Genomic DNA, 27,199 nt, shown 5'->3' on the forward strand with positions numbered 1-27,199 from the left:
TTTTTTGGAGGAAAGAGCCTTAAAAAAATTACCTTCCCTTTCCAGTAATAGAAGTTTCTATTCACTATTTTCATGGAGGCAAGATTTCTCTATCTTACAAATTAATACATTTCTCTTGACATGAATTCTTTTTCTGAGCACATTCATGACTTAATAGTCGGCTTTGTTAAAAAACTGGAGGAAAATAGGTCAGATTAAACATGTCCAATCACAAATCATGCATGAGTGTGTGTGTGTGTGTGTGTGTGTGTGTGTGCGCGCGCGCACACACACACACACACACACACACACACATCCCTTTGGTAAAGAGCTAAAATGGCATTGGAGATCATTCATTCTCAACCCCTTCATTTTTACGATGAGAAAACTGAGGTCCAAAATGACTGGATCAGGCTGATGGCTGAGAACACACACCGTGGGCCCCTTGGCTTCTCCAGTCTAAGAGCAAGAAGTCCATTTCCCCGTGTGTCAGACTGGCCTGGGAAACTGGCGTAAAGATGGACAGGCAGCTCCCTACCAGCAAAAGCTGGTGACCCCAGACTGTGCTGAATCACTTCCCTCGTACAACACGGTGTATTATAACACTGCACTCTTTTCAAAGTGCAGACAACCTCTCCATTACCACAGAAACGCATCTGCTCCTCGAACAACTGGAGATGAATCTCTAGCAGGTATTTCCATTCCCAGCCTCTGCACCCTCGCCCTTGCCTTTCCCCACAGCTGCTCCCTGGGTGGCTATCACCCCAGGACAGACATAAACGATCTGGCACCGTGACAAGCAAAGTCACTGATGCTGGCTTTCTTGAGTAATTTTTTGCTAAAGGTGAAGACGGCATGCCCCTGCCCACTGACCCACCCCCCTGCTTTGTGCAGCACAAAGGAAGAATTCTGTCCTAAGATACGATGGAAAGAGTAAGCACTCTGGAGCCAGAGTCCCAGACTGGAATCTGAACTCTGATCCTTACCAGCCCCGGGTAGCCTGAGGTGCCGGAGGCCTCTGAACACTGTTCTCAGTGAGACGTGAACTCAAGACCACAGATTTTTCTGAGGGGAATGAGGGTAATTTATGTAGTGTTTAGATACACGGTCACAGAAAGTACTTAATAAATTAAAAGCATCACAACTTTTAATTAAGCCTAGTTTTTCAAGAATTTCAATACTGCACCAAAGAGAGCTCCCTGCTGTTTTATTTTACTACCCTTTAAGGAATGGGATCATTATACTGCTACAATGTAAAAATGCAATTAATTGAGGTGTTTGAAAGAATCCCCCCTCTTGTTTTCCAAGAATTTCTTTAGAATCCCAATGGTATCTATGACTTTTAGTCACCAATTATTCCCAGAAAATGTCCATTGTACTCACAATGCCTCAGGCTGCCCCAGCTATTAAATTAGGCAGTTGGAAAGTGCATAAACTCTTTCAGGCCCTAAGTCGTTTGCCAACAGTCTGAAAGAATTTATATACTTCCCTAAATGCCTAGCTTACTGGAGGGAGTTAGGCCTTTAGAGAATTGGGGCCATAAGGCGAGGAGGCTGCCCAGAATAGCACACAAGGCCATGAATTCACCCCCTACCTTAACAATGACGTATCACACCTGCCCAGTCTTGGCTTCCAGGCGCCGCGGCCGCTGTCGCTCCTCGCTCTCCACCCTGTTGTTCTGCCCTAGACACACTGTCTAGCTCTTGGTGCTCTTCTAATATGCCATCCTGTTCCCACCTCAAGGTTTCTTTGCATTCTCTTCTCTGTCTAGTCCTCTTCATTTGCCTGCTATGGTACTCACAGTACTTAGCAATACCTGACATTTTTATTATATAATTATCTTCCCCCTGCAGTAGTCCCCTTTAGAGCAAGAACTCGGTCTTATTCATCTGGAATCCCCAGTGCCTAGAAAAGTATTTGAGGCTTAGTGGGTATTTGTTGCATAAATGAATGAACAAATAATAGGGCTGTCACTCACTGTCGCAGCATCACTGGGAGGCTACACCGAGGTCATGTGCATGAGTACTGCACTGACTTCCCCAGGAGGCTGTCCAGGCCATCCCACTGTAAGGAGAGAAGGTGAGCTGTTTCCATACACCCACTGAGGACATGAGGGTACAGTGCCCTGTCTGGATCTCGTGTGTGGCCAATTCCTAGTTTCTAAGCGTGTCTATCTGCTATCTTCTTACCCCATCAGCCTGCAGGAATTACAGGCCACCAACTTCCCTTCTTTGAAACACTTCCACTCTTAATATTTCCACCAGAGAACCGAACAGTATCTTCTATGATTGACTTTTTCTGTTAGGGAACTATTTACTGCTTCTATTGTCCATCAGAAAGATTTGTGTTCAGATTCCTGGCAGTCTTCATAAATTGCTGGTACAAGAGGAGAAGAACAGGAACCAGGAGGCAGAGGAAAGTATCTGGATCAACCCCAGAGAGTGGGAGACCCTAGGGATCATCTATTAGCCCAGGGCCTTCATTCTACCAACGAGGGAATCAAGGCCCAGGGCATGATGTAGCTGGAGCTCCAAACAGAGGAGAAAAGAAGGGGCACAGCCTCGTAAGTCCCCGCTAGGCAAAGGCCTGTGTCCCTCCCCAGCCCAGGACATCCTCTGTTTGCTTTCTGCACGATTTCCAAACGAAAGTAGTCATCTTGGTTGCCTGCGTTAACCATTCACTTTCCTGTATTTCCAGGTAAGGAAGAGCCCATGAAAGTGATGGTGGCTGAGAGGGGAGGGAGTTTATTAAATGGGTTTACTAAATTAAAATTGCTTGTCTGGTGCTCTAATACCATCATCCTAATTAAGGGATTCCACAGGTAATACAGTAACCCACATCAAAACCTAAGAGCAGCATTTGACATATACAGAAGACAAACTAGTCTATATTGTTGCATTTACTTTTGAAACAACTATAAAACAAATCACATACACTTTCAGAGAAAACGCTAAGACCGTATTTTATAACTAAGTCATCTGTTGTTTTTATGACTCATCATACAAAGGATTTCAGAAATACCAGAAGGAGAGGATGAAACAAAAGCTTGATCAAGATACCCTGTTTATTAATCTTCCTAGCTGGTTCACAAAAACTGCTCAATTCTAGCAGTACAAAGCATGTTTCCTTAGAGATATTTCTTTCTCAGAAGATCCTAACCACAAAAGTAGAGGACGAAGAAACCAAAAATGATGGGACTACCTTCCAAACATCTGGTTAGACACTACCTTCATCAAAAATTTTGCAAGTGAGAAGGTACCCTATAACTGCTGGTTTCAGGGGCACCTGGGTGACGAAGTAGGTTAAGCATCCAAGGCTCTTAGTTTTGGCTCAGGTAATCATCTCAGGGTTGTAAGTGCGAGCCCTGCATTGGGCTCTGTGGAGAGTCGACTCTCTCTCCCTCTCCCTCTGCCCATCCCTACCCCTCCTGACCACTTGCTCTCTCTCTCCCTCTAAAATAAGTAAATAAATCTTAAAAAAGAAAGAAAAATACTGGTTTCAATACCACCTTACTTTACAATGAAAAATTAAAGGAAAAAATTGGGTAAGCATATATTTTGAGGAAAAGTGAGCAGTGAAGATACAATTAAATAGGTACATGTGTCATATATATCTCTACTTCAAAACCAGAAAGCTTATAGCAAAAGATAAAACAAGAATATCATTAAAACCCACATAGAGGAAAGTTAAAAGCCAAAGAAAAGGACTGAGAAATAAATAAAACCCTTAGTGGGCACCTGGGTGGCTCAGTCGGTTAAGCGTCTGCCTTCGGCTCAGGTCATGATCCCAGGGTCCTGGGATGGAGCCCTGCATCGGGATCCCTGCTCAGCGGGGAGCCTGCTTCTCTGTCTCCCCCACCCCTGCTCATTTTCCCCTCTCTCTCTCAAAAATAAATAAAATCGTAAAAATAAATAAATAAATTGGTTATCACAATTACAGTACTCAGGCATTAAATTTAGCTCTAGATTTCTTGGAAATTAAAGTCAAAATGGGAAACTTAACAGTTTATATAATTCTTTTCTGATAAAAAGAAAGCATGCTGATTCATGAGGAGAATCCATTTATTTTTTCCTGGAGCTGAATTCTAGGAGGTATGTGTTGTCCTTGTGCAAAAACACCTTGAACCCAAGATAACAGGTTCAGTGATGTATCAGTAGCAGCAGCACAAATGTTCACGGCACCATCTCAAGAAACAAGAGTGAAAAATAACCCTTCAAGGTAGGTTTATAGATGTCCATTTCCTTTCTACTGCTTTTTTTATTATTATTCCTTTAAAAATTCATGGCCTCCCTGAAGATGAGGCCATACATATCCGGTGTCGCCTACAAAACACCAAGAGGTACCAATCAAGCACTGTTTAACCCCTTAAATACAGAGGACTTTTCTTTCTGAGAAGTGAGCAACTCCCGTGAGTCTTTATGAACAACAATCAGAAAAACCTGAGAGAGGTCTTAAAACTCTGGTCCAAATGCCTTGCAGCTTATAGACTTCATCTCAATTAACAGAATCTGTCAGAGAGCTCAGTCAGGCTCTCAGAGTCCCTGTTACTAATCTGGTAACTTGCATTGGAAGGTATGAGGAGGCGAACTGTTTGAAGGGGTTTGGAATGGCAACTGTTCACTAAAGTCAAGTAAATGGATATCTGTCTACCTCCTTCAGTATTTCTTCAAATGGAGAAACAGTAAAGAACTCACCTTCAGAATCTCTTCAACACAATGAACTTCATTGGAGTAGGTCTGCTGCAAGTGAAAAACAGGAAGGAAAAGCTTAGCACAAACACACACCAACTGAAGCATTAGTGGGTGCGGGGATTCCCTCACATCAGGGCCACCCTCTTACTGGCTAAGTCGTAGGAGCGTCACATTCTGGAGGAAACAAGACCAGACACCAACCTGACTTAATCAGGGAGGAAAGGGTCTGCTAGAGACAACGGGAGGATAATTTGGACCCTCGGGTCAAAGTTTCCAAAGGAAAATATGTATCTTAAAGAAAATCAGTAAATCAGCAAATCTAGGGGAATAACAGACAAAACGAAAGTGGAGGCAGAAAGAGAGAAAACCAGGGTTGCCGCTTGTGGCTTCATAGGAACATCCGTCCAGCCAGCCAAGGAAAATGAACACAGAGATGGAAATCATCTGAACACCTCAGTGAGCCCACAGTAGAGAGGCTAACACCGAATCACGGATAGATTAGATTTGGGGGGTAATAATCTAGCCAAAGATTGCCTTTAAAGTAATGACATGCACTCTAATGTCTCTACCCCTCCTTCAAGTCAGCATTTTCACAGTATATATGCACATGTATATATATGCACATGTATATACACGCACATGTGCACACAAACATACACAAATTATTTCCCCAGAGAAAGACCCCAGGGAGAGAGGAGATTTCCTAGCGTCTTGGATGAAACATCTACTATTTACTTCTTCAGGATTCCCAGAGAAATGAATGCTGCTGCCACTAGTATCACCACCACAGACAGTGTCTAGGAAAGGTCATTTTACAGTCTTTATATTTTTAAGTGCAAAGAAAATGGAAAAGTTAAAAAAAAAAAAACACTAAAAAAACCCAACCACTTTTCCTTAACTAGAGACATGAAACAAATCCCATGACCTCATGATTTTCACTGGGAAAGAAACGTTTTGCTCTGTGTCAATTCAGAGCCAAGTGCCCTGGGCCAGTTCTATACAACACACACCCCTCCTGTTACTGCCACCGCCGTGTGCATAAAGCACAGGTCCTCCCAGTCCGCCGGGTCCAATACCTGCCTCACAGCTGGAGAGGAGATGAAAGGGTTCTTTACCTGGCTCTCATTTCTAATCTGAGTGCAATTTAATACAGCATTGGTTGCCAATTCCTGATCTAGGATTCATTAACCCACCATTCCAGTTTAAGGATGAAGGAAAAGGAAAGAAAAGAGCACACAACATTCACACTGTCGTGGAATCAAATCTAATGGACATGTCAATGTTCAAATGTAATTTAACCTGCACGGGTCTGGTTTCAAACCATGTAAATTTCATGGAAACAATTTTGTTGAAATGTTTGCAGTTTGATATTTTTTAGGAAGTTAGAAGGTATAATCAAAGAAGGGTATCCCCTTCATCCGCACATCCTATCAGATCTGCCTTTAGGCATACGCATGTCACTAACTACACCTGCTTATCTGCTTTTTGTTTTTCAAAACCATTAAGAAATGCCTACAAACTGGACCAAACACTAATAACCAAACCTTTTAGCACAAATGTCAGAAACAGAACTGAATGCTGTTTTGACCTGAGGGTAAAATGTAAGAATATTCTACGGTTCCAATTTCACACATGCATCATCAGGAAAAATAACAATTTACGAGCTGGAGGTAAATCAATACAACAGAGCATATAGCATATTAGTACTGACTCTGGTCAGACAGTCCCCCCGTCCCCCATCTGTTCCTGGAAGGAGAATGGGAATCCGATTAACATGTATGGGAATCCATGAAATAGTGAAGCATGCTGGAATGAGAGAGAAAAAGATCTGCCTACCGCTTCCAACAGAATGAGATGAGAAAGCTGTAACTTCAGGATGCTAAAAGACTTTGCAATCTTCGTAATTATTCAAGGAGTCAACACTTAGCCAAGATGCTTCATGTCACTAAAAGACTCTTTTTTTCTAAAGCTTTATCACATTAGATGAAGCAGAACTGAAGAAATTTTTCTATAGCTCAGTATTTATTAGTATCTGGGTAAGACAAATATTGCTAAGTAGTCAACATTTAACCCATTTAAAATTATAAGCAGGGTCTTAGGTTCAAGCATTAATTTGTTTAATTTACTGTGAACTTTCCTATTAGGTCCACTATGAGAATGGGAATATTTGAACGGAGCGCAGGGATTCCATTCCAAATACATGAGGATATTGTCATATTTAAACACCTCCAAGCAGCACTGTTTATAACGGCAAATAACTGGAAACAATCAAATGCCCAACAACAGGAGTCTAGCTAGAGACCTTCACAGTACATCCACACAGCAGTATGATACAGAGAATTAAAATAATAATGTAAATGTATGCGCCTACATGGAAAGATGCTCAAGATATTTTCAACTTCTTTAGAAACAATCTTATGTTTACAGAAAAATTACAAAAACAGGAAAAAAAAATCCCACAAACCCTTCACCCACATTCCCCAAATGTCAGCATTCCACCACACTGTTTTTTACTTTTCTCCCCCACCCAACTACACTGAACCGTTTAAGAGTAAGTTAGAAAGAGTTAATGCCCCTTCACCCTTAAATACCTCTGTGAGTACCAAGATATATTTTTAAAACTCTATTTAACAGAGGGGAGGTTCCAAGATAGTCTGTATAACAGGAGCCCATTTCAGGTTCCATCTACCTGAGATTCAGATCTCTACTCTTCTTCCGACCCAAATTAAAGACTCTTTAAAACTAGAGTATAGGTATTTCAAATGTGTCTGCAGAGATCTGTAGGGACAGGCTCCCTTATTTCATAAAATACAAGTCTGGCACCTCCAAGTCTGCCACTGGAAGGAGACCTTCCAAAAAGGGAGGGGAAGTTCAACAAACCATTATGGCCTAATCCCTGCCTTAAAATCCACTTTGGCCACAGGGTCTCCAGCTGAGTCCTGCCACTCCTGCTCAGAGAAGCCAGGCTCCCTGGCACAAACCCTGCGGCCCGAGAGGAAGGAAACAGTCTCGCTAAAGCACAGCCTGCTGAAGGCTGCAGATCTTCAGGTAAGACTTCCACAAAGAGTAAGAGGTGACAAAAAGCAACCTGCACAAAATCAGCAAGTTCTCCTTCGCAGGTCCTTCCCTCATCCAGCGCCTGCTTCCATGATGTAGACAGAGACGTTAGCACTTACAACCACAAATCCCACTGCTGTCTCTCATACTCAACATCTGGGTTCCTAGGGGAGCTCAGCTCTTCCCTCCTGCCCACTTGTGGCTACCTCACAAATCTGGTGTCCTGTGTACAGATTGACCTCGCTTCCCTAGGAACTGTAATTCTATTCAATTAAAAATAAAATAACAGCAGCTACTTACTGAATACATATTGTACCTGACATGGCATTAACCTCTTTACATACTATTATTTCCCCTATCTGCTACCATCTATTGTAAGATGCAACATCATTAGGTTGGTGGGCGGGGAGACTGCACTAAATGTCCCCATCCACTGTAGATACAACCCTCGTTACAGAAACTTAAAAATGAAATACCACGGCTAACATTACATTCAACTGTGAAAGCTGAAAAAAAGACATCCACATTGGAAAAGAAGTAAAACCGTCCCTCTTTGCAGGTGACATACAATATACAGAAAACTCTGAAGAATTCACCAGAAAACTATTAGAATAAATAAATTCAGTAAAGGTTCAGGATACAAAATTAATACACATAAATCTGTTGCATTTCTATACACTAGTAACTCTCAGAAAGAGAAATCAAGAAAACAGTCCCATTTAAAATCACATCCAAAAACAAACCAAAACAAAACACCTAGGAATAAATTTAAACTAGTAATGAAAACTGAAGACAACACAAATAAGTAAAAAGATAGATCATGCTCATAGACTAGAAGAATACTGTTAAAATGTCCATACTACCCAAAAATAAAACATCCACGCTACCCAAAACAATCTACAGATTCAGGGCCATCTCTACCAAACACCAACGGCATTTTTCACAGAACTAGAACAAACAGTACTAGAATTTGTACAGAACCAAAACAGACCCCAAATAGCCAAAGCAATTTTGAGAAAGAAGAACAAAGCCTAAGGTATCACACTCCCCGATCTCAAACTATACTACAAAGCTATAGTAAGCAAAACAATATGGTACTGACACAAAAATAGACACAGATCAAGAGACCAGAATAGAGTCCAGAAATATAAACCCACGCTTGTACAGTCAATTAATCTTCAACAAAGGAAGAATACACAATGGGAAAAAGACGGTCTCTTAAATAAACGGTGCTGGGAAAACTGGACAGCTACATGCAAAAGAATGTAACTGCATCACCTTCTTACATCATACACAAAAATAAACTCAAAATGGATTCCAGACTTAAATCTAAGACCGGAAACCATAAAACTCCTGAAAAAAAACACAGGCAGTAATCTCTTGGACATCGGTATAAGCAGTATTTTTTTGGATCTGTCTCCTCAGGCAAGAACAAAAGTAAAGATAAATAAATGGGACCACGCCAAACTGACAGGCTTTTGCGCAGTAAAGGAGACTATCAACAAAACAAAAAGGCAATCTACTGAATGGGAGAGGAGGATGTTGGCAAACGATACAGCCAATAAGGGGTTAATACCCAAACTACACAACTCACAGCTACTATCCAGAAAACAATCCAATTAAAAAATGGGCAGAGAACTTGAACAGGCGTGGTTCCAAAGAAGACATACAGATGGCTGACGCATGAAAAGACGCCCAACACAGCACTAGTCACCAGGGACGCGCACCATGAGGTGCCGCCTCACACCTATCGGAAGGGCTCGTATCAAAAAGACAAGAAGTAACAAGTGTTGGCGAGGATGTGGAGAAAAAGGAACCTTCGTGCACCGTTGGTGGGAATGCAAACTGGTGTGGCTACTCTGGAAACAGTATGGAGGTTCCTCAAAAAATTAGAAATAGCATACAGTGCAGCAATTCCACTGCTGGGTATTTATCCAAGGAAAACAAAAACACTAATTCGAAACGACAGAAGCACCCCTACATTTACTGCCACATTATTTACAATAGCCAAGATATGGAAACAGCCTAAGTACGCAGCCACAGATGAACGGACGAAGATGTGTACAGATACACAACGCAGTATTACTCAGCCACAGAAACACGTAACCTTGCCACGTGCCACAACGTGGATGGACCTAGAGGGTATCACGCAGTGAAGGAAGTCAGAGGAAGACAAATACTGTGTGATTCTACCTATACGTGGAATCTAAAAAACAAACAAAACAGAAATAGACTCATAGATACAAAGAGCAATTTGGTTGCCAGGGGGGAGGGGGCTGAGGGTGGGGGGTGGTTGAGGGAAAGGGATTAAGAGATACAAACTTCCAGTTATAAAACGAATAAGACACAGGATGCAATGTACAGCATAGGGAATATACTTAATAGAGGGAACAATTCTGTGTAGTGACAGATGGTAGCTAGATTTACTCCATAATGTATATAAAGGTTGACTCACTATGTTGTACAACTGAAACTAATCTAATATTGTATATCGATTCTGCTCTAGCAACAGCAAATAAATCTCTGAGGGAATTCTGTATAATGCTCCAATTCTCCTATCAACCTCTGTGGTAGATATTATCCCACTTTTTAAAATGAGACTGAATTCCAGAGAAATGAAATGTCCAAAGTCGCACAATGCTCTGAAGTGACTGAGCCTGGGTTCATAAGGGTGTTAATACTACCTTTCCAAAGACCTCAACCTTCAGGCAAAAGACCAACATTTTAGCATTTTAAGGAGGGGATGTGACTCCAGTTGTCCTACGCATGACCAAAAACATTCTTTTAAGAACAAAGTTTGCCTCTGTTTGTGCCAAGAAGCACTTTGGTATTCAGATTCAACTGCCTCTTAGTACTACAGGTGCGTCAGGCCAGAAAAGGCAGCAATGCTGGCCTCGGTCTGATTGCTCACTCCTCTTGGAATGACATTGTGTAATCATAAGGAAATGCACTGATACCAAAATAAAACATGTTAGTAAATGTCTTCTAAGCACGACACGGTTTGTTTTAATAAGCTAAAAAGAGCTGAACGGAAGAACCATACCTCACCACTGAGACCAGGAGCCCCTCGCAATACTGTGTCTTAAGTCTCTCAAGTTTCAACAGAGCAGCACTTTTGTAACAATGCTGCTCTCAGAAAGGCTTAGTTATCACTACCCAGGAACTGCAGGGAGCACAAAGGCAGCAGGCTGCGGAAGGCGGCCAGATAATCTTGGATTCTAGCTCTGGCCCTGCTGAGGACTGGCTCTTCAATTCTGCACCAGATTCCACTTCTTTGGGACTATTTCCTCATGGTGATAAAGGGATAGTATTACCAGTCCTAACCAATACACATCTGCTGGTATGCTCGCAGGCCCAGAACTCAGAACATGAAAATAAATGTCCAGATTTTAGCTTCAGAGACTTCTTAAACACTGCAGTATGTCCTAATTATAAGTCAATGTCTTCAGTAACAGACTACTGGAAATAAACACACTGGGGACAAAAGGGAAATCGTTTTGCATTGTTTCATCCTTAAAAACATTAGGACTGCTCTTAGAAACTATTTTTCACCTGACTGGCAAAACAAAAAACTGACAATACTGTGTCTCTAAGATAGACAGGAGGAAACAGGCACTCTGATACCCTGGTTGGTGGGAGGGGGAAAGGTCACAAGTTCTGAAGACACCAATTAGGCAACAGCCCCCAAATTCTAATTTCCTGTACCCTGACCCGGCAATGTGACTTCTAGCCCCAACTTCTACGTGTCCACACAGACATCTGTAGGAAGTTATTCACTTCAGCCTAGTTTGCAAATAGTAAGATACTCGGAACAATCTAAATGCCCACCTAGGGAAAAGTGGCTGCGATAACTGTGGCATGTGCCCCTAACGCACAAATACTATGCAGCTATGCAGAAGGAGGACCCGTTATATATTGATTTGGGGGTAATCTCCAAAACATACCGTTAAGCAGGAGAAAAAACATAGGTGCAGTGTACGCCAGGATCTGTATCAATGAAAAGGGGACAGAAGGGAACATGTATGTGGAGTTACTCATGACACATGAAACACCACTGGGAATACGGACGAGAAGCCTGTCCCACTGGTTGGTTCCACGAGGGAGATTCGGGGCGGGGGGGAGATTCTTCTATGTACATATTCTTATCCTTTAAATTCTGAATCATGAAATGTATTACCTATTCATAAATAAAAACATAATTAGGCTGAGATTTTAAAAAACAGGGATAAAAATTTTTATTCAAAGTACAGTCAAAATGTCTTCTGCCACATTTGTCTTTACTTTCTATTAGTCTTCCTCTAAGTGACTTTCCTTTTCCCAAACACACACCTAGGTGCATCGATTCCAGCTCCTTCCTCGGCGCTCTGGGCTTGCCCCACCTAACACTCAGTGCACCGAGCTGTTCACAGATGTGCCGGCAGCCTTCCATCACAGACTGTGAGCTGCTCCTGTGGAAACCCAGGGCTACTGTTCAGGCCTGGTCTGCTGTTTGCTGGCTAATTCACTCTTTCTTCCCAAACTAACCGACAAGTCCCTGAAAGAGGTGCATTGTTTGGGTTTGCTTTTTTAAGATCAGTCATACTTTTAAATACCGAGCAGCCACATACAAAATACACGAAACCTCCCAGGACTGCTGTGAGGAAGAAATCAGACAATACATGTTAAAGCTAATGCCACAGGAACAAATGCAGGCATTTATCATGAAGATGCCACAATCAGCATTTCCAAGAGACAGATTAGGGAAGGAAACCAAAAGGCCTGCCTGAGCGAGGTTTTGACACAAAATTCATTTTATTCTGTGAATACACAGTAAATTACCTCAACAGTGAGGCCTATTACAAGAACACGTTCGTACTGCTTGGGTGTGCCTGCTCGGGCTGGGAAAGGTAGAAAGGTGTTAGGAAATATGACTTCTTCAGAAGCCTCGTGCCCTTTGGGCAACTATCTAAACGTCTACTTCACACCCGGTATTTTAGAATAATTTTTAAGATCCCTAGACAGATTGACAGGCACACTCATAGTACAAACATTTTTTAAAAGAAAGCTATAGATCGTTAATATGGAAGGAGGGATAATGAGCTAGGAGACAGAACAGGGCACTCTTAACAGCGTTAACCGTATTATGTAAATTCAACTGTTCAATTCTAAAAAATTAAACACCCTCCCATCTCTCCCCAAATATTTTCAAATAATGGAAAGGTTCCGAATAGCTTTTAAAATGTGAACGCTCTACTATGTAGCAAAGAATCCCTCACATTTCCTTGGAGCCCTTTATTTGAGGCCACATGGTCTGCCACACATGAACGGCTACCATAGTCAAGGTCAGGCTACTTGCAGACATCTCTATCTATAGCTCTTCGAATACATTTTTCAAGGAAAGAAGGAAAGAGATCGATAAAGGATAAGATCATTTTAAATGATGAGGGATCTGGGGCGCCTGGGTGGCGCAGTCATTAAGCGTCTGCCTTCGGCTCAGGGCCTGATCCCAGGGTCCTGGGATCGAGCCCCACATCAGGCTCCCCCGCTATGAGTCTGCTTCTTCCTCTCCCACTCCCCCTGCTTGTGTTCCCTCTCTCGCTGCCTGTCTCTATCTCTGTCGAATAAATAAATAAAATCTTTAAAAAAAAAAATAAAAAAAATAAATGATGAGGGATCTATAGGTCACCTACAGTTACCATCCAACAACAATTTATTGTGGGAAGACCATGCTTTCTACTCGTATTGGAGGATTTAGAAAGAGTGGTCGTGTGGAAACAGGGCTGTCACGAACACTGGCCGACTTTTTCTGGAAGTCTTCTTACTCCTTCACTCTCTGCCTACCTTCAACTCTAAAAGATAGCCCTTGGTGTTTTCATTTGTTTTCCACAGACTTGTTTCCTATTTTATTTATCTCTGTTTATTCATCTGTGTCTCTCAGGACCTCAGCATAATTCCAGACTAACACAGATGTGCAAGTAGTATTTGAGAAGTGAATTTACTTTTGTCATTTCACGGCATCTCTGACAAAATTCAGAAACACGAGCTTACCAAAAAGTACGGAGTATTCTATGGTGATTCTCTTTTTCCTATATATTAGAAGCAATATGTTTGCTCACATTTGTAACATTCCAGACAGCTTCACAGAACAATGACACTTTTTAAGACACAGAAATCCTGAATTAAAAAAAAACAAAAAACAAAAAATGCACAACCTATTGTAACAAAATTCCCTCACCACTACCAACCCCATCAGACGTTTTTCACCCAAGGAGTAGTTTTCTGAGTGCAATTTGGGGATGTGAGTATCTCCAAGCAAAGTTTCAGATGTGAGGTAACAGGAGATCATGACTGTTGGGGGGTGGGGGGCGTACGTCGTCAGGCATGCTTGGGTTGGGGTAAGGAAAGGCATGGGTCTCCTTGAGACAGAACATGAGGAAATACTCTAGGGATGAACACAGAAGAATGCTGGAAGCTTGGAAGATGGGTGACACCCCAATTCACTTATTAAACAAAAGCAAATATACCTGGTTTTTAAGAAGTCACCTTTAGATAAACTGCTTTTTTATAGGCAAATTATTATTTTCTTGCCTTTCATGAACTAAAAATGAAAGGAACCCTACATATCATTACTGAAACTTACAAAACCTCACAAGTATTTTTAAAGATCAGTATGAATAATTAGAGTTTACTGTCCCTCCCAGTCACTTTGATTTGACCTGAAGTACTTTGCTTTAGTGTCATTAAGATTTAATTTTCCTAAAATGTGTAAAATTTATGAAAGCTTGTAATTTGTGTTAACTGAACTACTTAAAATAGTCTGGAAATTCTGTTTAGATCTCTATTAAAACAACGTATCTTTTCATTATGGAACCCAGGATCTAGTTCTTAAGATTTGGTTTAAATAAAAATATGGATAGTGCATAGCCTTCTCCACATACAGAACCGTAAAAACTAACTTCATCTAAATGTACAAATGAGTATGAGGGGTGTACTGAAAGTGTTGGTTTCGTTTATTTTATTACTATTATTTTCCTACGATCACCTGAGTGTGTACATTTTAATGTATTCGCAAAGTTGCCGCAGAGTCACATGTAACAGTTCCTATATAAAAAAAAATACTATTTATGTTTATCATTATATACAGAAATTCTTCAGTAGATATTATTTATGATGATGTTGACTAGTTGTCTTAGTGTAAAAGTTAAGAGGAAGGGAGTCCACCTGAGACCTGACTTAAAAACAAAGTACCTGGATGAAAAACAAATGTAAAATAACTTACCACTGCTTGATAGTACTTATGTCTAATCTTGATTATTCACCAACTCTAACTTCTGCCTATGAACCACTACCATTCACCATGTAATAAGGTATCAGAAATCCCCAATGCTCTTAAGACTTGAAAACACTGTGCCTTTAATGAAAGATCACATGAGACCCCACGAAGCCCAGTGGGCGTAGCGACCGTGAACGATTTAGTAAGACTGGCTAAAAGGGGAGAGAAAGAAAAGAAAGAAAAGAAAGAAAGAAAAGAAAAGAAAAGAAAAGAAAAGAAAAGAAAGGAAGAGAGAGAGAGAAAGGAAAGAAAGAAAAGAAAGAAAGAAAGAAAAAGACAGAAAGAAAGAGAAAACAAAGAAAGAAAAAAGAAAGATCGAAAGAAGGAAGAAAAAAAGGAAAGAAAGCAAGAGAGAGGCATCTCAAAGAACAAGTCTAGACACTGGTTCCGTTCCAGTGATAATAAACTGACAAGTTCTTTCAAATGGACCAAACTATATGATCTATTCCTTCCACAACCAATTCTATTCACTAAAACAACCTTCACATTTTTTTCTAAGAGAGATTTAATTTTTATTTTTGAGTGGGTACATTAATTTGCAAAGCATGAACAGCCTTTCAATTAAAATATATCACTGCAGGGAGGGTGTTACACTGTAGTGTGATGGTGTTTTATGACCATGCTTACTCCCGTCCCCACCCCACCCTTCTCTCTTCCGCTTGCTTGCGCGCGCTCTCTCTCACACTCACACACTCTCTCTCACACACACACACAAACACACGCGCGCGTGCGCACGCACACAAGTGCTCTCTCACAAATCATATTAACTGATGGTTTTGAGTCTAAAACAACACTACTAAATTACTTTGTCAACCATGACCGGATTTATGGATACATAAACCTGTATTACTGCCCCTCCTTTGAGTGTATGTGTCTATCAAACTTAAGTGGCAAACAGTGTTCAGGAACCATGTCTAATTCTATGTTACATAGGGTGCCCTGACTTTTTTCTTTTTTCATAGCTGAGCAAAAGCTAAGACTAGAGAGGCACCAGAAAAAAAACTTTCCATCAGTTTCTGGATTAGGTTGAAAGAAACTGAAGTCATATGAATAAGATAAGCCATTTAATCCATGCTTTGTCTGAAAGAACATAAAGATTTTATCTTGGGTTTATTCCAACAGTAATCTCAACAGTCCCCTCTGGGCTAGGTGTTGGTTGTCTGTCTCCTGGCATGATGACTTTTAAAAAACAAAAACAGAACCGTGAAAAAAAAAGGAAAGAAAATTACTGAAGCAGGCATACATGCTCTGAGGAAGCAATTTGAGCTTCAAACTACCCTGGGGATTACTGATACTATAATAAACAGAGGAGAGAAGGAAAATAAAGATGGCCTTGCCCTTTATATCTAATTCTGAACAAGCATATTCCCCTTTCTTGGGGCTTTGATGTTAGGTAACAATCAGGTTACTTGCCAGGGTCTAGAAAAAGGACCAAAGATCATTGTGGGGAAGTACAAATCATCTAATATTGTAACATTATGAATGGTTACAAACCACTTACTTAATCCTATCATCAAAGAGCACCTAAATTTCTAAGAGACTATTTTGCTTTTCTATAATCTATTAAAAACCAGATTCAGTCATTCTTTTTAGAAATTTTTTTTTTTTTTTTTTTTTTTTTTTTTTTTTTTTTTTTTTACTAATTCCACTGACTCTCTGGTAGACTCAATAATCTTTTCCTTTTCCTGAATTATCTTTGTATGTAAATTTGGTCTGAAAGTTTAGACAAATTGCATCAGGCTTCCAGTAAAGCCCATCTCATGAAGTGATTTATGTACTGGCCAAAGTGTAAAAGTTTAGTAACAATGTTTCAAACAAATATTTAGTCACTCAACAAGTGCTATATATAAATGCAAGGGGCAAGATAGATATGTATAAAATATATAAAATATAAATATATAAAAATATAAACATTTTATTCTTGCAGGGCACTTGGGTGGCTCAGTCGGTGGAACATCTGACTCTTGATTTCAGCTCAGGTCATGATCTGAGAGTGGTGAGATAGGGCCCCACGTCAGGCTCCACGCTAAGCATAGAGCCTGCTTGGGATTCTCTCTCCCCTCCTTCCTCTGCTCCTCCCCCAGCTCATGCTCTGGCTCTCTCAAAAAAATATATAAAATAAATTTTATTCTTGCATATATCTTAAATAGGTACTTCATATGTGCCAAGGGAAAACATTCTTTGCTTGTAAAATAAATGTACTCTAATAACCGCTATATTTTTTAAGAAGATTTCATTTCTTTATTTACTTGAGAGACAGCGCATGTGCAAAAGTGGCAGGAGGAGTAGAGAGAGAGGGACAAGCGGACTCTGTGCTGAGCACGGAGCCCGATGTGGGGCTTCATCCCACAACCCAAGCCGAAGTCAAGAGCTGGATGCCTAACCGACTGGTGCCCCTAATACCTGCTGAATTTAAAGCATTTTAAGCATTCATACTATATATGATCACGATTCTACAAGTGGCAGCAGCAAACAGTTTATGCCCATTTTGAACACATGAAACAGTGACTCCCCTCACAACTTTCCCCATCTCAGTATTTTCCACTCTCAGTCTCCTTGCTTTTCTCATCGTCTCAACACTGACACACACCTGCAGTGAAGTTTTAAAAGTACTCTTGACTTTAACCCAGAGCCCTTGACCCAAGACTCCAAATGTTCGAGTGTTTTAAGGCAAGGTAAGTCAACCCCATCTGTCATAACTCCCAACATTCTTGCATCTACTGTCATTCCTGTTTTCCTAGAATACAGAATCTAGGTGCCAGAGAACAGAGAATAGGAAAAACAGTCGGCCATTCTAACAGTAGCAACAAAACCAACTCCTTTTGAAAACTACCTTTAAGAGAAAGGAGGGTCAAACAAGCAGAAGTAAGTGACATCTCGGTTGTACATAAATCCACCTGTGGCCCTCCTGACTATTCCTCACACCTGGCACACGGCCTGCTGCAAAGATGCTCTTGGCGCCCAGGTCGCTTTTTTACTGACATTATCATAATTACAGTGCCAGTCTGGGGGATGCAGATGGAAGGGGCACATGCTATATAAAAAGTCCTTTCAATTTAAAGTTCTTTAATTGGTATACAGCTGAATCCTCTGTAAAAATAAGCAATATTATTTATACTGCCACAATCCTGCTGTCTACCGAGTAAGCTTAAATGAACCTGAAGAATTTTAGATGGGCTCCAGAGCAGGTGAGTCTTATCTGTTTTATCATCTCTTTTAGTTAAAACTTTTAAGAGGCATCTCAATGTCAAATGTTTCCTTAGTAAAATTCTCTCAAAAGCGTTTTGCAGGACAAAATAAGCCATTTTTTTCTGGACTTAAGTGGAACAAGTTCTTTAAAAACAAACAAACAAACAAACATACATTATTTGTGAGGGGGCTTAAGTCACTTGAAAACTCTATTCCTTCCTAAATCTGGAGCTAACAGGTTCTCCAACTCATTTTAGGACATAGTTCCTACTTTTAAAAAGCCCAAAGGTAAGGGCGTCTGGGTGGCTCAGTTGGTTAAGCGTCTGCCTTTGGCTCAGGTTATCATCCCAGCGTCCTGGGAGTGAGCCCCCGCATGGGGCTCCCTGCTCAGTGGGGAGCCTGCTTCTCCCTCTCCCTCTACAGCCTGTTCCCTCCGCCTGTGCTCTGTCAAATAAATAAAATCTTTAAAAAAAAAAAAAAAAAAAAGCCCAAAGGTATAACCTGAATTCAAATCAATCAAGGAAGAGTTCACACTATAATAACTGGAGGGTTCTCCCTCTTTTCTCATTACTTGTACCCAACTTCTCTGCTCTCTTGTTGTTAACACAAAACACTGTCATCCTCTCTAACTAGCCTTTCATCACATAAATTTAGGCCCCACATATATACAGGCTATGTGACCATGAATTACGCTGAATAAATTAATTTGAACCAAATAACTCTAAGAATATTAAAATTTGTCTCTTATACTTACCTGTACCAAAGTAAAATTACTTGAAAATATTCTTTACCGCTGAAAATAAATTACTACTTAAAAGTTAAAATTTGGGTGGGAGCCCCACAATCATTTGAATTTGACTCAAATTCCATTTGCTGAAAAATGAAAGCAAAGCAATAAAAGCCAAGGGGGGAAGGAGAGAGAGGGAGGGAGAGAGAGGTAAGTGAGAGAAAGCAGAGGGGGGGGAAGCATACACGTGTATACACACACACACACACACACACACACACAAAGCTTCTAAGCTGCCAGGATCTTCCATTTGTACCTTTACTTTATAAAGACAAGAGAGACCATCGGTATTTGCCAAGAAATCCAGAAGTTCAAGACCAGAGCTTGAAAGATGGACAAAAAATTCTGAGTGGTAAGGAACTGCTTATTTTAAAGTGTTTTTTAATTTCTTTAAAATGCATTGCCAGAAATAGGCACAAAATGATAACGTTATACTTTCTTTACTTTTACGCCATTCTTTCATTAGAAAGAAACAGTGACAGAGTAAGGAAAATCCATAATCCAAACCAACAACCGCGAAAATCTCAAGAGGTATGCGAAGTCCCTAGTGGCAGCCAAAAGGGGAAAAAAAAAAAAAAAAAGCCACACCACACCACACCACCTGTCTGCTATCAAGTGTATACCAAGGGAGGGGACATGGGAGGGGCCGAATACCTGTGGCTGGAAAGCTTATTTACCTTGTTTAGAAGGTCATGCACACATCGGCACTCAACTACAGAGGTTATCCTGATCCTTCTCTTCTTTGATGTTAGCCCCTAACAGAGGAAGCAAAAGAGAAGACGAGGGGAAAGGGAAGGGAACGAGGGAAAGGCAGGATGGAGCGAGAGAAAAGGGGAGGGAGAGAGGTTTTCTCTTCTGAGGCCTCACTCTCTCACCTCCTTCTTCCCCACCTGAACCTCACGCTCGCACTTACTTGTACTTACTGTGGGGCAGCTGTTCACTGGGGGGCACTTACCTCTGGGAACATGTCTTACTGCCTTCCTACATGGCAAAAAGGCTTTTCTGTTTTCATACATCCCCTTGCCAGCCCTAATCGGTGCCACTAGGTCACTGTCTTTTGTGCAAGCGGCTGCAATGGCGGCCCTGACAGGAAAGAACTTTTCATCTCTTCCCTTGTACTGAGCCATAAGCAGCAGCGAGGGCTCCCAGGCACAACTCCCCTGGCTCTGCTCCTAAAAACGCTCTCTCAAGTACACCGTTGCTTAGCAATATCTGCCTTCCCCCTGTACGTTTGAAATTGGCAACATCTGTCCCTTTAGCGGTTTTGACTTGTGCAAAGCACCATGCTCATAGTTTTAAAACACACGGCTTTATGAAATGGGCAATCCTCCACTCTTCCCACCAAAACCGGGGATGCTGAAGACCCTCTGAAATGGTTTAAATCTTTACTTTGCTGTACTTTGCTTTCAAGGTCAATATACAAATCGTCGCAATTTAAAAGTGCCAAGAGCACAAAAGCAAAATATTTAAGGCACCACTGGGAGTCCCTATTAAGCCCCACCTAATAAGTATCTGCACGATGACACCTGAGGATTTGCCTGAAGTTAAATTCCATTCAGCTCAAAATTTTCTACATAACTAATTCTACCACCAGGTATTATATGCAAATACGGATTAGGTAAGCCATAATGCGTATAACCTACAAAGGCAATGTATTCATGGAGTAGATGGGCAATTTTCACGCTCACATTAGAACCCACTTCATAAACAAAAATACACCAACACAGACAGACACACAGACATACACACACGCACTGATCAACGGCAAAGGAACCTAAAGAGTCTAGAGGGGAAAAAAAATTCATTTAAGTAATTCCAACATTATGTATTTCAAAACAAATGATCTTAAGTTTCCTGTGTTTTTTAAATTTATCCCTCAACAGTCATCTTAGTATTTTGCTAAAGTTACTCATTAACATGAAAGTAGTTTATAATGCTATAATTTTACACTTAAGAAAAAAATCTAACATAAAAATGAGTATTTTTATGGGTAGTGTATACGTTCTGCAAATAACTTTACTTATCCAGCATACTGATGGGAAATAAAAATCAGAGTAATAAAAAGTATAAAAGTCAATGAAGAATTGAACCACACTCCGTGTGTTGAAACTTTGGCGTGTAGTTAATTTTGTTTCTTTAAACAAATCAGTCTACAGTTTTCTTTTTGGCCAAACCAATTCTGACAGATTAGAAACACATGTTTTCAAAGACATTCTATAGGAACAGAGTTTCAGCTACAAAGGGCAGGGTGACCTATTGGTCTCATCAAGTCTCTACCTGGAACTCATAATGAAGCAGAAAAGACTGCGTGATACTTACGGCCACTAAAAATACATCCAAAAGGTCCTTGATTCTGCAAATTTAACAACAGCCCTGAAATCCCATTAACGTGCATGGATTTATAATCCTGCTTGGCCAAGAAACATGAATTCAACACCCTAGAACCCACTTCTCACCGTAGCTCATCACTCATACTTGCCCAGATGTACACAGTAATTCTTGTGAATTTAGGCTTTTTATTGCAGTTTATTAAAGAAACTTGAGCCGACTTTGCAACTGGGGATTCTCAAAAGTCTCAGATGTTCCTCCAAGTCGTCCTCAGTGGTTCTGGCCTTGCAGAGTAGTGCTTATGAGCAAGGGTCTGAGTTGGACAGACTGGCTTCCAGATAAGGCTCTGCCGGGAACCAACTACAAGCTCACTGCAAGGAAACGGCTTAACCACAGTGCCTGGTACATAGTATATTCTCAATAAAATATATCATTTTTACTGTTATACTCTTACATGACTCAAAAGCCTCAGTCTTTTTATTTTTTCCTTTTTTCCATTCTACTAAACTTTCTCACTTCCCCATACCATCAGCCAAACACAAGCTTTATTTAGTGAATGTGTATAAAAACTTCCTCTGGAAGGGGGAAGGGAATGCTGAAGGAATGAATGACAACAAATTTGGTATCTTTTAATAACTACATCATATAATCCTTGCTTGCACCTTCCTTTGATTTATCCTTAAACAGCCAAGGTCTCTTCAGCTTTGAAGCAGCCATCACCTATGGATGCTTGTGTCTGTAGTATGTTTCTAATAAATTCTAAATTAATTAATGTAGGGAAAACATGGTAATTTGTAGACACTGGCTCATGGGGACTGGGAGGATGGAGGGAGCCCAGGCAGGGGCTGCGGTGCTGTCCACCAAGCAAGTGCTGATAAGCCCTAAGGGTTCAGTTGAGCCTGCCTCCAGGATAGCCCTCACATCAAACCACTTACCAGACAAGGAGAAAGTGCAAAAAAAACCCCACAAAACAAAACAAAACAAAACAAAACAACATTCCCTGAGAATTGTTTCAGGACCACCCAGGGAAAACAAGGACTGGCCATGTCAGCACTGCCCTTCTCCATGACTGCCCGTATGCATGCAGAGTCTACTGGGTGGGCAATCAATGAGGGGCCACCAGAAAGCCAAACCCTGGGTTTACTTAACTAGAGCATTCTTGAGAATTTCTCCATTCTGATGCTTCTGGCATCAGACTTGCTCTTAAGGATGAATGCCACAGTGCCAATCAATCAATAATTATTAACTTCAAGTAAGGGAACAAAAACACAGGCTGTAATACTCATCAAAATGAGCTGTGTCTTCATTACCCAGTAGTGATACTCTACCCTATTCTGATATCCTGAAGAACATCTATGTGCCTTGCACAGCTTCCACCTTTGAAAATACTCAAATAGAGTTAAGCCCCGAACTCCTTCAAATCCCACATACCTAATAACTTTGCAGGACAACCTGCTGGCATAGTCAGAAATAAATTTCAAACAATATTATCATCAAAGTCTTCTAAAAAATACGCCTCACTCAAGAAAATTTTCTATAGTATGATATTGGTAGCAGCGGTAGCAGCTGGGCAGTAGTAAAAACATGTATTAAGTACCAGCTGAATAGAGGAGGTGGAGGAAGGGGGAAAGGAAACGGTGGACAAAATTGAGTTCTAAACGGAGGGAAGCTCCTCCAGCATGAAGAGGTCCTTCACAGGCGAAGACAAGGAAATGTTTTAAGTCACCACCAGGCCTCAAGCTCATTTTCCTTCTTTGCCACTGGCCCATCTCTAGGCAAACTTTGTAAATTCTTTCCTCTGTGACTCAAAGTATAGTCTAAAGCAGTTTTACCCAAACTGCAGTCATTTCCACACTATCCTGACAAGGATACCATATTGTATTGTAGCACCGCCCGTACTATTTTCTTTAAATCGACTTATGATCGATTCCGTTTTTCACTGGCCTCACCGAAGTAACAGTATTTGTGAAATCCTGAATTTGATGTGCTGGTACATATATCTTTCCTAAGTTCCATTAAGATACATAAAATAAATATTGGTGCCCTATACTCTTTTGGACGTTCAGGTACCAATCAACAGTATTTGAACACAAAACTGAATAGATATCCTGGGACATTTCACTGGTGTTTTTCAGAAAAGCCGTGGTGACCTCCCTCCTTCACAGTCATCCTATCTGATCAGTTTATATAAGTGTTGCCCATCCTCTACATCAGGCTCAGGAAGCCTTCACCAGTTACATGAATATGCCTACTCATGCCTATCCTTCCTGGCTTTGTGACCCAGATGACAAAATTAACACCATATGATCTGCAGTTCTGTACCGTGACTTCCGCCCCGTGTGTTTCATGATGCCCAAATACAACTGAAACCTCTTGCCCCGTGGAGTTCTCACAACAGCTAATACAATTCTGGAATCCTGAAAACACAGCAGGTACTCAGTACTTTACTAGTGGTACAAAATATTCACTCAAGTCTCTTGTAAAAAGCGTATTTTAAAATTTGAATAAAATTAAATGCATGACAAAGAATTTCATTACTTCACCAAAACACCCGAGAAACATAATCAAACCAACCCAAAACATTAGGAAACTTCTTAGGATCCTGATGGCTTCTAAACAGAGTTATAAAGTCAATAAAGAAACTTGAAGATGGGTAAATACACAATTTTCCTACAGTGTGAATTTGCTTTTACTGTTATTGCATGTCAGCGAAGGTGGGACATCATGTAGCCTACTGTATGTTAGGCAAACGTGTATCCCATTTCATTTCCACACCAGCCCTGTAGCTCAAGTAGAGATGCCTCATTTACAGATGGAGGAAAATGAACCCAGGTATTCTGACTCCACAGTACCATCCATTAGACAGATGGCCTCCCATTTGTGCTTCTTTAAAGCCTTAAAATTCAAAACTACTGGAGCACCTGGGTGGCTCAGTTGGTTGACTCTTGATTTTGGCTCTGGTCATGATCTCAGAGTCCTGAGATTGAGCCCCACAACAGGCTCCGCACTGGGTGTGGAGCCTGTTAAGATTCTCTCTCTTCTGCTCCCTCTTCCACCTTTTCAGGGGTGATGGGAATCTTCGGAGCCACCCAGGGGCCAAAGCTGTGTATCTCTTCCTCTCTTCCACTTCCTGTTTCTTTTTTTCTTTTTTTTCAAAGATTTTATTTATTTATTTGACAGAGAGAGATAGCCAGCGAGAGAGGGAACACAAGCTTGGGGAGTGGGAGAGGAAGAAGCAGGCTCCCAGCAGAGCAGGGAGCCTGATGCGGGGCTCAATCCCAGAACCCTGGGATCACGCCCTGAGTGGAAGGCAGACACTTAACAACTGAGCCACACAGGCGCCCCCCCCTTCCTGTTTCAACCAATAAAGGCTGTTCGTTCCATAAAAACAAAAACAAAAACACATATACATGTTGCTAAGATCAAAGGAAGGAAAGCAGTTCTTGTTCGCTGATGGGCTTTGTTGAAAGCCCATTTCCCATTTTTCACTATAGAAACAAGAAAAGTAATTTTGAATAAAACGTATTGAAGAATATGCTACTGGGCTCGGTATAGGAAACAGCATCAGCATCCAACTGCTAGGCATTCAAATTCCTTTTTAAAAAAGAATTATAATATTTTAGAGCTGAGAAGAGCACGACTGACGGACTACCCACCTCCTCATTTAGGAAAACGAAGGGAGCGTATTTCTACTTGGTGACAAGGAAATAAGAATCCATGTTCCATGGTTTGGGTGGTAGCAAACAACTTAAAAAAATAGTTAAGTAGGCTGACATTGCGGGGTTTTCTTTAAAATATAACTTAAGTGCCTGAATCACACATCTGAAGGCTTATCGGGAAACATCTCTGTATTTGGAAAGAAGGGCAAAAGACGAAGAAGCAAAGTAGGACCAACTTTACATAATTTCTTTTAAAAGTGTGAAAATCACAGGCTGGCTCAGTTGGCAGAGCATGGGACCCCTGGTCTCAGGGTTCTAAGTTCAAGCCCTGCGTTGGGCATAGAGCTTACTTAATTAAAAAAAAAAAAATCAATTGCTTTTTACTTTAACTAGATACCATTAAACACATTTCATTATAAATCCTTCTAAAAAGATAGGTCTTTTGCATGTCTGGGTTTACATCCATTGGATCTGCCCAGAGGGAGGAACAATCATGAGGATACAGAAATACCTGACTTCGCAGAGAGGACAGTGACACTCACAGGGCTCAAGCAAGGATGGGGGCAAGAGAGTGTGTGTGCCCTAAAGGATTAGCCAACTGTTGCTTTGCAGGAATGCAAAACTATGCTGCCAATGCTTGGGCGGGGGGGGGTCAAAATCCAGATTTCAATGTGAGGTATATTCATTCTCAGATGCCAGCAACTCAGTCAATGCCACCGGACAAGACCCTGGCCTTCTGGGGGTGAGTACTCTCTAAAGTTGGCTTTAATGCTGCCTTCTCTCACAAATGGGGGAAACGGGAGAACACAGTCCTAGCGAACATGCTCATTTTGAAGACATGAGTCTCTTTTTACACAAAGCATAGCCCCACATACATTATGGACATCTTCGGTTCCCTTGGGGAGATTGTGAAAAGGCCCTCTGTGTGGGGAACACAGTACGAGGCAGCCCCACGGCTGTACTGTGCGATGGTCCCGTTTGCCGCACAAGCGCCTGCCAACGCCTGCTTCGGGGGACTGGCATATGCAGCCTGACAGACCACCAGAAACACGAACCAAGTAAGCAAAACAAACCACAGTGTAGTTATTTTACATGACTTGCATGGAATAAATCTGTGAACTATAGGTGAGTCATCACATAATAAAGGACTCAATTAGGTTCAGAACAACACTCCAGTGTTTTCCCTTGTCGTAGCAACTAGCTCACTGGAATCTTGAGAGAATATAAGGGACATAAAGAACCCTGGTGTCTCTGTTTTACTCTTTCCTGCAAGATAATTAATCTTACTAGAAAATTAAAACCAGGCTGCCAGTCGGGCATTTTCAGGGTCAATAATTCTTAAGTTACTAGGATACCAATTAATGATACCCAAGTGGCCTGGAAGAGTTAATGCCCCTACCCAAAATGGTTGGTTCATTCCCAGAAAAGTGATTCATTCAATGGCGAAATATTTAAAATTGAGAATCCTCTGAGATTAACAGCAATTTTATCATATGTAAGCACTTACATAAAAAGAAACCCAAAATCCACTAAAGGAAATTTGGTGTCTTATTTAATAGAAAGCACCTACATACATGACAGATACAGAAAAATCATGACTTTCCAAATTTCATAGTACATAAAACCACCTGATTAATCTCTAAACTCGATACTGAAAGTACAGCAATTAGGAGGCTGGAGCTCTACTAAGAATGCCTAATGATCGGATTACGCTGCTTATTTTCAAATCCACAGGTAAGAATGCCTAACATGACCTCGGAAATACTCAGGCTGAAAATGGTAAGTCAAACAATTTCTTTAAAAAATTGCTGAACTTAGTGCCTGCTCCCATCCTAGTGTCCTAAATAGGAAATACAGTCACACATCAAATTGTTCCCCCCACCCACTCTGATAAACACTTATAAGAAATTATCTTTCAGATCACAAAGCCAAGTGAACTAAGAACTCAGGCGCAGCACAGAACAGGAAAAATCCCCGTTTTCGCCCCTGTCCTCACTTGTGCTAAACACAAAGGACAAAGAAGCAAAGGAGACACATGATACTGCCCTCAAAAATGTTTTTACCACCTGGAGAAAGACACAGAGGATAACACCAAGAAGTCCTGGGACAGAAGTCTGTACCAGCAGCACAGAGGAGAAGGTCATGTCTTTCAGGGTCTGGGGGGCTGCGGTAGGGACAAGGAAGCATCAGCAGGTGG

General features: G+C 41.1%; 1 protein-coding gene across 4 annotated transcripts in view; it reads right to left on the reverse strand.

The window, feature by feature from the left end:
- The window catches only part of AFF1 (AF4/FMR2 family member 1), a 203,937-nt gene that overhangs the window by 56,737 nt on the left and 120,001 nt on the right, over positions 1–27,199 (reverse strand). For 3 of the 4 annotated variants that reach the window (XR_005833430.1, XR_005833427.1, XM_040625065.1), the window contains one exon: positions 4,674–4,718. The exons of the other annotated variant lie outside the window; for it this stretch is intronic. Coding sequence is in view for 1 of the 3 variants with exons in the window: in XM_040625065.1 (XP_040480999.1) it covers positions 4,674–4,718 (45 nt within the window). In the remaining 2 variants the exon portion in view is untranslated. The remainder of the gene's footprint in view (positions 1–4,673; positions 4,719–27,199) is intronic. 4 annotated transcript variants of the gene reach the window in all.

The sequence above is a fragment of the Ursus maritimus genome, unplaced genomic scaffold (assembly GCF_017311325.1).
Source record: "Ursus maritimus isolate PB19 unplaced genomic scaffold, ASM1731132v1 scaffold_8, whole genome shotgun sequence".
In the NCBI taxonomy this organism is placed as follows: Eukaryota; Metazoa; Chordata; class Mammalia; order Carnivora; family Ursidae; genus Ursus; species Ursus maritimus.